Consider the following 13887-nt stretch of genomic DNA (forward strand, 5'->3'; position numbering starts at 1 on the left):
GGACTGGAGTTATGGACAGTTATTAGCTGCCTTGTGGGTGCTGGGATTCAAACCTAGGTCTTCTGCAAGAACAACTAGTGTTCTTAACTGCCGAGCTATCTCTTCAGCCCCACCCCCATGCCCTATTTTGACCTCCATGGACATTGCACAACACAGTGCACTTACACACATGCAGGCAATACACATACACACATAAAATAAAATAATAAATAAAATATTTTTAAAAAAGCAGTGCTTGCTGGAGCAAGCAGCTCAGTCATGGCCTGGAAGGAAAGAAAAAGCTTGATGAGACGTGGGTGCGGGACCCTGGGCCAGCATGACTGGCGAACAGACAGCCTCAGGTGCAGTGAGGAGCTTGGGCTTCCAGCCACCAAACCTGCGGCAGTTAAAGAACAAAGCGAGCGCTCTGGCGTGGTGGGATGTCTGCGGGGTGCTCTGGAAGCTGGCTCTGCCCTTGACTCAGGAGAAAGGCAGCCTCCCCTTGGCTGAGCACAGGCAGATAGGAACATTCAGAGCCCAGCGCCAGCCCTGCTTCTGAGGGCAGAGCTGTGCCTGTGAGCTCCGACATCCAGGAGTACCAGTGAGCCTTACCTAATGTCAGGAGCTTATACTGACAGCTAAGGCAAACTCAGGGGCTGCGGGCCCAGCAGGCCTGGACCCAGTGCCCCAGCCGCTCCCTGCAGTGCAAGCTCATGTCATTCAAGAGGAGAGGGGACCAGGCTGCCGGGGAGGCGGTGAACTTGTGTGTGGCTCTGACCTGGCCGCATCAGTGAGCAATCGCCAGAGGTGAAAGTGTATCTCGGGAAGCCTAGTGCTGCCCAAGGCAGGACTGGATTGCCGGGCCCCACCTCCGGGCCTAGCTACATGAGTGAGCATCACGAGGATTCGTCATCTTCAGCAGACAGTGTTTCTCTTCCGGTTGCTGATGTCATTTTCCAAATGCATGCTGTTTATATTTCTTCTTAGGAGTATTTCCAAAGCTGGGTATGGCGCGATGGTGCAGGTGGCAGGGGACTGCTCAGTTAAACACCTCCAAAGAGGTAGAAAGTGCTGGAGCATTGATGCCCATAACCCTCACAGACCTACTTCAAGCTATGGCCCGTAGTTGTCGGGGAAACTGAGGCTCAGCGCAGTCAGATGGCTTCCCCAGGATCCTGTGGTCAGCCTCCTCCATGTGCCACGCAACCCGCCCCCCCCAGAGAAAATAAAGGTGGGCAGTGTGGAGCCAGGAGCAGAAGCCGGGGTGGATACCCCGCTGGGAGGCCTACCCTTCCCAGTGCGGCGTAACCGCGGCCGAAGGCAGGTCAGTTACCGGGGGACAATCGTGCTTTCCTTGGCGTCTACTCAAAGAACAGGGAGGAAAGGGTGCCATGCATTTTCGGCTTTACCGAGCAAGGAGGCCCGGTAGACCTGCCCCCAGTGCCCACAGGGGGAAAGCTCGGAGTTCTTCGACTGCACCCTGAGTTCCCTTAGGAACTGGCAACAGGTCCAGACCCTCCGGTCCAGCGGGCCGGGTCCCCTCTGTGCCCTGAACCACGGAAGCAGCTTGGGCGCTCAACTTCCGGCGGCTGCGGCCGTGCCCGCGAGAAGCCTCCGGGTCCTTCCCGGCTTTCCGGAACGCCCGGCACAGCGGAGGCACTCCGGCCACGAGGGGGCTCCCTCCCCTCGGCCCTCACAGCCCGGGGCCACTGAGGAAAATTCTGGGCATCTGCTGTCCCTCCCAGAATGCTTTGACAGCAGAAAGGGCGTTAGAGCTCCGGCCCCGCCCCCTTGATTTGCCGCCATAACCGGTGCTCAAGGGCAGATAATCTCCTGTTTTTACTCCAAATGAACTGCGCACACATACCGTCACCGTCAGACCACTGTCAGCCAACCGAGAGCCAGGTCTCGGGACCTGTGAACAGCCACACACCCCATCCCACCCTTCCACGCCCTGTGGCTTCTGAGCTGGCCGAGCTGCCCAACCACCACAGCGGCCATAATGCTGATGCCACCAGCCGCCTGCGCCTCACCAGGCACAGTTTCCCAAGCATCATCCATCCCTAACATCATCTAACAACTGGCTATAACTCCGGTTCCAGGGGATCCAGTGCCCTTTGCTGGCCTCCGTGGGCATTGCATGCACAGGTGCACTTACACAGGCAAAACACTCATACCCATAAAATATAAATTAAAAAAAAATTAAAGCAACCTGTTCCATGGCACACAGCTCAGCTAACTAGCTCAAGGTGGTGATGGATACAGGCTTGGGGGTCTGTGCAGACCTGTCTTTTGACTTCAGCAGGTCTCTTGTGTGATACTCTGTGTTTCAAAACACTGACTTCTATCTAGTTTAGCTGACCAGAGGATAGATAGGGCCAGCCCATCTCAGACATTTTGAGAACAAGCCCCAAGCGGATGGTTGCCTGGAGGTCTCCTGACTCAGTAGGCATGGGACTGGAACCAGGAAGCTCTGGAAGGGCTACTACACCACATTAGTCAGCACCAACCCCTCTAAGTCTCTCTGGGTCCTGGAACTCAGTGGCTCACACGACAGGCTGGGGAGCCAGGTGATCTGAGTCTAAACCCCAGCTCTGAAGCTTAATAGTAAGGTACCTGGATAAAAGACTGAACTCCTGAGTGTATTAGAAGGGGGCAAGTCTAGATAGGTTAACCAGTGCTGTCTAAAACACAGTAAGGAGCTGGGGGGTGGGGGGGTTAGCTCAGTTGGTAGGGTGTTTGTCTAACATGCATGAAGGCCTGGGTTCCATCCCTGGCACTGCATAAATTGGGTATGGTAGCACACATCTACCTGTAATCCCAGCATTTAGGAGGTAGAGGCTAGAAGTTTGGAAGCTCAGGCTCATCCTCTGTTAGAATGAGGTCAGCCTGGGCTGCAAGAGATCCTGTCACAATAAATAAGTCACAGCAAAAGCTCAGTTAAAAAAAAAAAAAAAAAAAGGTAGTTTATTAACATGATCACTGAAGCTCCATGTTGGGTATTCCTGTTACTTCAGTTTTCTTATTTTCTTATTTATTTATTTTGGTCTTTTTGAGACAAGGTCTTCCTGTAGCCCCAGCTAGCCTGGAACTCACTATGAAGACCAGGCTGGCCTTGAACTCACAGAGATCCACCTGCCTCTGCCTCCCGAGTGCTGGGATTAAAGGCGTGCACCACCACGCCCAACCAGCTTTCTTACTTTTATTTATTTTTAGTTTTTTAGACAGGGGCTCACTATGTAGCCCTGTCTGGCCTGGAACTCACTATGTAAACCAGGCTGGCCTTGAACTCTCAGATATCCACCTGTCTCTGCAGGGACTAAAGGCATGTGCCAGTACACCCAGCCTACTTGAGTCTTCGTTAAATTTTTTATTGCATTTATTTATTTGTTACTTATTTTGTGTGTATGTGTGTGTGTGCCCACTTGCCATGGCATGCCTGTGGAGATAAAGGACAGTCCACCAGAGTCAGTTCCTCTCCTTCCAGTGTGACACCCATTAGCCACCTGTGGGTATTAAATGCTTGAAAAGTGTTCCAAGCTGAGATGCGCTTTGAGTCAAAAACATGCCCCTCAATCTTTTGTTTGTTTGTTGGATGCTAGTAATTCAACCCAGGGCCTCACAAGTGCTAAGCAAGAGCTCTGCCTCTGAGCTGCACCCTCAGCCCTGGAAGGCTTAATAAAAAAATTGGAATGTAGAACATCGCAGCAGTAATTTTGTATGTATTCACATTAAAATTATATTTTTAATATATTGACTTAAATGAAACATATCATTAAAAATAATTTCAAAGCTGGGCTTGGTGGTGCATGCCGTTAGTCCCAGCACTCAGGAGACAGAGGTAGGCAAATCTGTGAGATTGAGGCCAGCCTGGTCTACAAAGTGAGTGCCAGGCCAGCTGGGGCTCAGGGAGACCCTGTCTCAAAAAGACCAAATAATAGTGATAATTTCAAGCACCAGAGAGATGGCTCAGTGGGTAAAGGCACTTGCCACCAAGCCTAACCACCTGAGTTCAAACTCTGGAACCCACATGATGGAGAGAGCTGAGTTCCTAAAGTTGTCTTCTTTGGGCTGGAGAGATGACTCAGTGGTTAAGAGCACTGACTGCTCTTGCAGAGGACCTGAGTTCGATGCTCAGTACCCACATGGCGGCTGCAAACCATCCTTAACTCCAGTTCCAGGGGAATCCAAAGCCCTCTTCTGACCTCCGAGGCTTTGTGGGACACGGGTGCATTCACATACATGCAGGCAGTATACTCATACAATAAAATAAAAATAAAATATTTTTTTAAAAAGTTGTCCTCTTATCTCCACACATTTTTCCATACCCATATACACATACATAGACAAATAAGAAAATGTAATTGAATTTTTAATTTATTTTTTAAAATTTTATTTATTATTTTTATTTTATGTGTATGCGTGTATTGCCTGCATGTAGGTAAGTGCACCATGTGCATGCAATGCCCGTGAAGGCCAGAAGAAGGTGTTGGGTCCCTTGGAAGTAGAGTTACAGATAGTTGTTAATCACCACGTGGGTGCTGGGAACTGAACCTGGGTCCTCTGCACAAGCAGCCAGTCCTGAGTCATCTCTCCAGCACCAAGTAAATGTAATTTAAAAACTAAAAAATGGTAGCTTCAAATCTGGGCATGGCAGCACATACCTATACCCTCCTTGGAAGTAGAGGCAGGAGGATCAGGCGTTCAAAGCCTACCCCAGCTACATGACACACTGTCTTAAAGACCCCCCCCAAAAAACTGGGGCTGGAGAGATGGCTCACCAGTTAAGAACACTGGTTGTTCTTGCATAAGACCCAGGTTCGAATCTCAGCACCCACATGGCATCTAACAACTGTCCGTAACTCCAGTTCCAGGGGATCAGACAGCCTCTTCTGTCCTCCGTGGGCATTGCATGACATGGGTTCACTTACCTACATGCAGGCAATATACGCATACACATAAAATAAAATAATAAATATTTTTTTAAAAAGACCCCCCCCAAACCTACAAAACTCACCTGTGTTCTCTTCATATTTTTGTTGTCACTACACATATTTATGTAGTACGTGCTTATGGAGGGGGTGCACGTGCCATAGTGTTCGTGGAGGTCAGAGGACTACGCAAAGGAGTCAGTTACCTTCTGCCTTGTGGGTTTTGGGTCATCTGGTTTGGCAGCAAGTGTATTTACCACTGAATCATCTCACTGGCCCATCTCTTCATGATTTTGTTCTGTTTTGTTTTGGTTTTTGAGAGAAGACCTCCCTGTAGCCACAGCTGGCCTGGAGCTCACTATGTAGACCAGGCTGGCCTCAAGCTCACAGAGATCTGCCTGCCTCTGCTTCCCAAGTGCTGGGATTAATGATCTCTCTATGTTTTTAATGTGGCTCTGATTTTTTAAATTACACATATGGCTCACCTATATGGTTTGCAAAATGTTTATGCTGTACAAAGCCTCCTTTAATAGTTTCCTCAGTTCAAATGCTGTGGCCTATGCGGGCCTCAGTTTACCTTTGCTGTGTGAAGCTCAGGCCTTTGACCATGCCCCCCCACTCTCTGGCCATGCACTGCACCCTAGGGCTAGTTGTTGGAACACATGGCTGAGAGAAAAAAATGACTTTGCTTTTCCAAAGTAAATAAACAAACCTAATTACCCCGGCTGTGGGCAGGTAGAATAAAATAATGAAAACGGCTAATTCGCTAACAGCCAAGTGTTCTGTGGCTTTACGTCATCCCGGTCCCAGAGCCCAGGAAGCCTGCCGATGAACTCTCCTTTCGTAGACAAGGAAAATGAGGTTCAAAAATGTTCAGCAGCTGGGCGGCTGGGGTGTGGTTCAGTAGTAGAAGGTCTGCCTGGAGTGTGTGAGTGAAGGCCCACACCCCAGCACCGCACATGTACAGGATAAGAAATGCCAGGTGGTTTGGCAGAGTCCCTTGGCCCTGCCCTCAGTAAGTAAACAAATGCCAGGCAGGACCTTGAGCGAGTTCCTCTTCTCCTCCGTGGGCCTTGTGTTCCCCTTCTGTGAAATGCTAGAACTCTGCAGGTCTCAGGCCTCCATGTGGGGATGCCTCTAGTCAGCATGGACTTCTGGGCTCTGAGGTCTGATGCCTCTTGTTGTCCATTCTGTGGGGATAAATGTGCGTTTCTGTTCATTTTAATAACATCTGCAGGAGCTTTCTGTAGCGCCTGAGTCTGCTTACATTAGGCGCTGTGTATTAAAGAGCCTTTCACTATTTCCCACATAAACCGTGCTTTTTATGGGGTTGGGAGAGCTCTGCTGTAAAAACTCTCTCAGCTGAAAAAAAGGTTTTTATTTTGTTGTTGTTGTTTTTTTTTTTTAACAAATCGCTCTAAAATCAGGAACTGGTCCCAGACACTTCAAGAACATGCTTTTTTTTTTTTTTTTTTTTCTTTCTCGGTCACTTTTCATTTTAAAAAATGATGCTTGGTAAGTTTTTTTTAGGTTTCATTTCTTTTGTGAAGATTTAGTGAGGGCCATAGCTTAACTATGGGTTATGTGGAAAGATGTCCCCAGCCTTTTCTAAAAGAAGCCTGGCCTGGGCGTGGTGGCACAAACCTTTAATCTCAGCACTTGGGAGGCAGAGGCAGGCAGATCTCTGAGACTGAGGCCAGTCTGGTTTACATAGTGAATTATAGACCAGCTGTGGCTACAGGGAGACCCTGTCTCAAAAATCAAACAAGCCAACAGAGCTGCCTTTCAATCCCACTGTACTTTCCCAGGCTGTGCAGCCTAGAACTAATGACTCCCCTCCCCTTGTCCAAGGGAAACCTCATTCCTGCCTGGCTCCCCTCTAGATTTGAGAGGGGAAACTGCTCATCAAAGTGAAAGAACACACATGTGTGCATGGTGAGACAGCTCAACAGGTAAAGGCTCATGGGCCTGACACCTCAGTTTGATTCCTGAGACCCACGTAGTAAACGTGGAGAGAACTAACTTCACTCTGACCTCCATGCTCGTACTGTGGCACATGCTCACTAGAAGTTACGTGTACACACACACACACACACACACACACAAATAATAATAAATATTTTTTCTTAATTAATGGGATCAGGCCAGCCAGTGGTACATAGTGAGACCCTGTCTAAAAAAAGTGAGAGAAGCCTGGAAAGTAAATGGGGGATCTTGTGCAAATGAACAGAGCCTCCCTGCAGACCAGACGTTCCGGAATCTGAAAGCTTCCTTAGAAAAGATCCTGGAAAGCGAAGTGCCCCCCCCCCTGCGTGGGGGGCACGATCCCAGTCTCCTCTGTAAATCCTTCCTTCTTCCCTTCTCTTCCTTACTTCAAGGGAAGTCAGATGAAATGTGTGCCCACACACACACACATGCAAGCATGCACTGCACACACATGCATGCACGCACATGCATTCAATACAGACTGGTGGTGCTCCCAGGTGTGAGAGAAAGCTACATCTCTGAAGACTGCCAGCCCTGCACTCATCCCAGCCCAATCTACCTGTTACTGTCTAAGTGACCTTGAAGGAAACCCTCCCCCGCTCAGCCTGGACTGCTTCAAGCTGACCCCTCTGAGCCCTTGCAGGGCTGTCGGAGGGTTTGAAGAGCTTGCTTTATTGTTATTTCATTCGCCAAGAACTTTCAAATGTAAGAAAGCATATATTCAGCGAGAAAGACATAACAGCTCCTCAAGAAGACATTTGCTGGGTTATGTTCGTTTCCGATCCTTGCTCCTTATAGTTATGGCTACGGTGCTCAGCACATCTGAGACTCAAAAATGCTTATTGAATAGCCACGAACTGCGTTGAAACGGTTGTGGCAGAAGAAAACAGAAATTGCAGCTTTAATTTAAAAAGTATTTATTCATTGTAAAACTTGTAAAGAAAACAGGACAAAGCAAGAGAAACGCAGTCACCTTTATTCCAAGTCAGGAGCGGAGGTGTGAAAAAGCCAGATGTGGTGGCTAATGCCTAGAATCCCAGTATTTAGGAGGCTGAGGCAGGAAGATAGCTATGAGTTAAAGTCAGCCTGGGCAACAGAGACCCTGTCTTAAAAAAAAAAAAAAGAAAGAAAAGACAAAGGTAGTTATAAACGTTTTGCTGTCCTACTTTTTTTCTATTAATTTTCTTTACATGAAAGGGTCACTTGGGCAATATTTAATTGCTAGGATGGCTTTCCTCCCTCAATGTATCAAGGACAATTTCCACATCAATCCCTGCGTTTTTCCTAAGGGCTGAGTCACTGAGGATTTATTTAAGTGGGCCTCTAATTAGACCACCTGGGGGCCTTTTGCTGTTTTTGCGCTCTCTGGTCCAATGGGCCTGTAGTTAAAACCTTGGAACACCAGTCACTATTTCTTAATGATATATGGCTGGCGTTTATTTTTAAGTTGACAACTACTCTATTTAAAATATATATGTAGAAAGATAATATATTTAATTAAAATAATAATAATGGCACCACTTCAGCCACTGCGGGTTAACCGAGAGAACGAGGCTCTGACGACATGCGCCGGCTGGAAAAGCCCGGGAAAGGCCTGGAGCACGGAGAACCGGTGGTTGTGGTGTGGGCAGAGCTGGATTTTGTAAAGCCCCCCAGTGCGGCCTGGTTTGCAGAGAAGCCCAGAAGCCCAGCGCTCCCTTCTCCCTGCCCGGCTCCTTTTTCCAGGGCCTGGAGGGGGTTGTGTTTAAGATTGGGAACCGTGGGCCGGTGTCTCTGGATTCCGTCAGTGGGCAGCTGCTCCCACGCGCAGCCAATGGGACCACACGCTACTGAGACTACACTCGGTGCCTCCCTCTCTTCCTAGAGAGCTTGGGGGCAGCTGGACCGCGTGTCCTAAGGGCCTGGTTGTCCAGGCTTGGCTGAGGAGATACTGTGGGGTAGGTACCCGCTCCTCGGCGCTGTAAGGAAGGAAGCAGGACGCGCGGGTGCAACATTCTTCCCGAGTTTAGCGTGCTTCAGCAAGCTAAAAATAGCAGCGGCGAGAGCGGGACCCCTATGTATAGACAGAGGTTTGATGACGGAGGATGAACTGGAGTCCTGGGTTCGAGTCTAAGGAAGGCTTTTCTCCCTGGATCTGTTTCCTCACGAGTGCCAGAGAATTTCCAAAAGAGGAAAAGAAAAGCGTAAAGGACCTGGATTTGCCGGGCGCGGTGGCGCACGCCTTTAACCACCAGCACTTGGGAGGCAGAGGCAGGCGGGTCTCTGAGAATGCGAGGCCAGCCTGGTCTCCATAGTGAGTTCCAGGCCAGCTGGAGCTACAGGGAGACACTGTCTCAAAAAACTAAAAAGAAAAAAAACAAAAAACAAAAAACTTGGGCTTTCTTTGTGCTTCTCCCCAGGGGCCTTGGGGCCGGCTGGGAGAGGCTAGGGGCGCGCCAGCCGGCTCATTACCACGAGGTGTTGCCCTAGTTAAACCTCGGGCCTGTTTGATCTGGCGGCGGGTGGAAGAGGGAAAAAAGAAGAAAAGTTGGGGGCACGGGAGGGAGGAGCTCACACCTCCTCCCCCGTTTCCTCGCGCCGGTAAAACACCTTTTATTAACTCCTTCGCGTCCGGAAAGGCCCGCGTGGCCCGGCAGCCCCTGCCACGGTGTTTACAGCCCGGACTAATGGGACCCCATATTCACCCCGATGCGGGGTGGAGGCGCCGGAGACACGCCAGGGGCCCGGGATGTTCATCCTCCGCCGGTGTGCGGACTCCAGCTCCCGAGTGCAGCGGGAAAACGTCGGGAGCCGCGCGCGCCTTCCCGCCTGGTCCGCAGCAGGAGCGCACCGCACCGCCGGGCAGAGTGCGGGGCCGCGTGGGCTCCGCGAGCCTGGGAACGGCTCCGGGCGGAAAGCGCTGCGCACACGCTTGGGACGAAAGCCCGGAGTCACCGCCGTTCCTGAGCGCGGACGTGCCTGACTTAGCACGCCCCAGTTTTAGCTCCACATTCTCCGCGCCCCTAAGTAAAGGCTCCGGCGTTTTTCTGCTCCCGGTAGCGGTGGATGCGCAGAGACCGGCTGTCCCCGCCCGCAGGCCGTCACACACAGCCGGCTGCACAAACCTATTAGCGCACGCGTAATTTTAAGTGCTCTGTTGCAAGAGAAAAGCCTCAATTTAAACATAAGCAGGCTTACTTTACTCAGGTATAAAACAATACTGGCTGTTACACGGGGTGGAGTCCTTCCCGCCTGCGTATTTGGAGCTGTGCTGAGCGGACCTTCGTAGACTGCAGCGCCCAGGCTCCCTAGGACTGGCGGCGCGGCCCCCAAGGACTCAGCACTTCCCGGTCCGGAGGTGCGGCTCCCCTTCCCTCCTGGGGACCCCACAAAACCCAGTACCCTGGGCTGTGTGCTTGTCAGCCGGTGAATACCCACCCGAGTGGGCTCCCAGAGCTGAATCCTTTCTGGGTTTCTTGCCAGATGTGATCCCAGCTCGCCGCTGTCTTCTACGAACACCGCTTTCCTCCAAAAAAAATAACCTCTTTACCTGCCTCTTTCGGTCAGTTTGATTTACAGTCTGGCTGGGTATTTATCAGAGAAAAGAGGGTGCGAGATTTCCACGCACCAGAAACCAGGGCGAGGGATGCTGGCCTGACACCACACAGGCCTCCCGGGCTTTCAGAAAACTTTTTATTTTGTCAAGAGCGGATCTATGCTGCTTCGGCAAAGGGAGGGGTGGTGAGTGGTCACACGGATTTGAGGTAGAAAGAGGGTTGGGGGGAAGATGAACAACCTGAGAGCAACAGGCACGTAGGTAGTTTAAATACATTACAACAGCAATGTAGGGGAAGGTTGCATTTAGAAAGAGAAGGGAAGGGAGGGGAGGGGAGGGGAGGGGAGGGGAAGGGAAGGGAAGGGAAGGGGGAAGGGGAAGGGGAAGGAGAGGAAGGAAGAAGGGACAAAAGGAAAGGAAGGAGAAGGAAGGGAAGGGAGGTGTTTCCCTTGGAAACCAGCGATGTTTCTGGCGGAAGCTACGCCTTGGCTCTAGGTGGGAAGGATAGAATCACAAAGAACAAAACAAAACACTGCCGGTTCTAAGACGGCACCGGGCAGCTTCCGTCCACCTGGCAGGAAACTGCCCATTGTTCTTACTGCATTTTCACTCCAGGAGAAGGCGTAAAGCTGAGAGGGGGGACGAGAGAGCAAGCCAGAGACTGACTAGGACCCGGCCTTGGGGTTCCATCTGCCCCCCAGACGGTGAGAAGGGTGCGTCTTTGGGCGCCTGGATTTCTGCAGTTCCTCCCTCTTTCCTGCGTTGAGCCTCCAAGAGTCGCCCCCGTGAGAGGAGGTGGGTATATATATAAATTTCTCTTTCTCATACTGCATTAAAAACAAATTCGAAAGACATTGCACGTGCGATCCTAGTGTGTGGTTGCAGCAGCCGCTGACCCGGCGCTCAGCAGAGGCGGGGCAGACGCGCGCACTCGGCGGGAACCCGAGCCTGGCCTTGGCGCTGTGTTCCTCTCCTCCGGGGCTGCCAGGTGGCCCAGCCCGGGCCAGGTCCTCGACGCCGGCCTCGGCTCACTGATTGAGCTCCAGCGCCCACACTTGCTGCGGCCAGCCGGTGCGCCCTTTAATCCTCTTCTCGCCTGGCCCCAGGGCCGGAGGAAAGCCTTCGTGTTGCGGCTGCCAACGGACACATAAAAAAGAGGCAAGAGAGACAGATTTAAGTTGTTCCGTTCCTTCACCAGGCTTGGAGGGGAGCTGGGGAAGGTGTCGGGAGCCGTAACTGAGCGTCTTTAAATAAGTGACGGATTTGTATTTGCAAAACGGGCAAACAGGATCATAAATTTGCCTTTATGCGCCAGTTCCTGGGATCCGGGATGGTCTGAGCAGCGTCGGGAGGCTGGCTACGAGCAATCTCCGCATCTGGTGAAATTAACCTGTGCGGGCTTGGCTTTAAGGTGCCTGGCAGGAGTGGTAATGGTAATTCTTTGGGTGGGGAACCTGTTCAGGCAATCTATTCACCCCTTCAGGTTTTCAACCTGGTTTCAACCTGGCTTGGATTCACTGTTGTGTTGTAATGGGCCAGTGCTGGGAGCCCCTTCTGGACAAGGGAGGGAGGAAAAGAGGGAGGAATTGGCCTGGCCTCCATGCCCTCCTTCCCAGTTTTCCTAACAGGAACGCTGCCCTGCTACTCACTAGAGGCTGCTCTATGGGGACTCAAGACTGGCCCTATAACTGCCATCAACAAGTTGCCCATCCAGCCTGCTGTATCTCAAGTATCACGGGTGGCAGCTGAGGAAGCCTGTCTTTTCCGTGGCTCCAGGTAAGCTCTTGGTACTTTGCCAAAAGTCCCACAGTCAGATAAAAAAAAGCCTGAGCATACCAGCTTGGAGGAACTCCTGGCCAGCCTGGGAGTCCCCACAGTCAGAGGTCCCCCGCAGCTCTGAGCAGGAAGGCTCACCCAAACTGGAGAACATCCAGAAGGGTTCCCGACTAGGGATTGCTCTCAGAGGCCAGAGCGCCTCTGACTTGTTCACACACAAAGCCTTTGAGATTGCCTTGCAAACTAGCCAACAACTAGAGCTGGAGGAATGAGCCGGAGTTGAAGAACTGACTGGATTTACCCCACCTCTTACTCCTCCAGTGGGTCCTCTTCAAGTTTCCTCCGCTCAGGTCCTTAGTTTCTTCAGCAGCACAATGACAGAAGTATTATATTAACCTTTCCAGCAAAACCCCCTTGGAAAGCTGCAGCTGAGTCCACACCCAGATATACTCAGGCAAATTAGACTGGAAGTAAAGTGGCTTCCAGGAGCACCTGGGGAGGGTTCAGAACCCCCTCCAAATTGAAAATAAGATGTATTACATGTGCACTTTCTTGGGGCTTTCATTTCATTCTCAAAGGCCCTAAGATCACTTCAAAAAGCCAAGATGTTGTGTCCACTCAGTTATGATTGAATTCAATCCTGGCTACCTCCCCGCCGTGCACACAATGACAGACTGACCATCTTAGAGCCCTCCTTAGTCTTTAAAAATAGCACCCAAGACAGCACTGCCTTCTACCGTTTGCAGGCTATGCTCCTGCGACCAGGCAGCCTGCACTCAGGCCTGGGGCTTAGAAGTCCCGGGACTCACCAACTCCCTTTTCCGCCTGCTCTCCCGGCCGCCATCCGCCTTTTTCAGTTCAGCTTTGAAGGCCTCGGGGTCCCCAGCTTGCGCATCCTTGGCCAGCACGTCCATCAAATAGGCGATGTAGCTGGTGGCCAGGCGCAGAGTCTTGATCTTGGAGAGCTTCGTGTCGGCAGGCACGTTGGGGATGCACTCGCGCAGCTCTGCGAACGCGCTGTTGATGCTCTCCGTGCGTCTCCGCTCCTTCTTGGGTCCTGAGCCCTTCCGCCTGGGCAGGCGGCCGCCGAGCGTCTCCAGCCGCCCGGGACTCTGACCCGGCCTGGTGTCGGGACCGTAGGCGGCTGCTGCCACAGCGGCTGTGGGTGGTGGCCCGCCAGCAGGGAAATCTGGGGCAGCCTCAGCCGGGCTCAGCAGCCAGCTCTGGAAGTAGGGGCGCTCCTGGTGGCAGCGGGAGGCCGGACCGAACAGGAAGGGTTCGTGGAGCATGGGATGCGCGGGGTGTGGGTGGTGATGGTGGTGATGGTGTGCGTAGCTGCCCACGAGGTTCATGTTGGAGAGGCTCCTGGCCTGCGCTGCCAGCCCGTTTAGCGCCGCCCCATGCGCCCCACTGACCGGGGCCACCGGCGGGCTCCCAGGCCTCACACCCACTGGGCTTTGGGGGCGTCCTAAACAAGGCGGAAAGACTCTCGCGGCCAGCCGCCTTCTGGAGAGTTGCGACCGCCGGAGAGGGCAACGATGTAGATTCCCAAAGACCCGATTAACCCTTCTGCGGACTTCCCTTCTGGGTCTGGCTTATAAAAGGCCTGGCCTTTGATGTCAACTCCCCCTGGAGCCAATGGCGGGAGGCGGAAAGGGGGTGGCCGTCCCAGGTTTTACT

At 51.9% G+C, this 13887-nt stretch overlaps 1 protein-coding gene across 1 annotated transcript; it reads right to left on the minus strand.

Annotated features, from left to right (window-relative positions):
• Positions 1–10798: 10798 nt before the first annotated feature.
• On the minus strand, positions 10799–13683 carry Hand1 (heart and neural crest derivatives expressed 1). The gene is made up of 2 exons (XM_008842342.3): positions 13017–13683; positions 10799–11564 (listed from the first exon to the last, which is right to left on the minus strand). The coding sequence occupies exons 1-2, from the start codon at positions 13557–13559 to the stop codon at positions 11460–11462; spliced, it is 648 nt and encodes a 215-aa protein (XP_008840564.1). The 5' UTR covers positions 13560–13683; the 3' UTR covers positions 10799–11459.
• Between the last annotated feature and the right edge of the window lie 204 nt (positions 13684–13887).

The sequence above is a fragment of the Nannospalax galili genome, unplaced genomic scaffold (assembly GCF_000622305.1).
Source record: "Nannospalax galili isolate Female #2095 unplaced genomic scaffold, S.galili_v1.0 scaffold940, whole genome shotgun sequence".
Lineage (NCBI taxonomy): Eukaryota > Metazoa > Chordata > Mammalia > Rodentia > Spalacidae > Nannospalax > Nannospalax galili.

Coding starts and splice junctions, on each gene's coding strand:
- Hand1 (XM_008842342.3), bottom strand. CDS start 13,559: ATGAACCTCGTGGGCAGCTACGCACACCATCACCACCATCACCACCCA. Junction 11,565..13,016: donor GCAGGCGGAAAAGGGAGTTG/GTGAGTCCCGGG, acceptor GTCCGTTGGCAG/CCGCAACACGAAGGCTTTCC.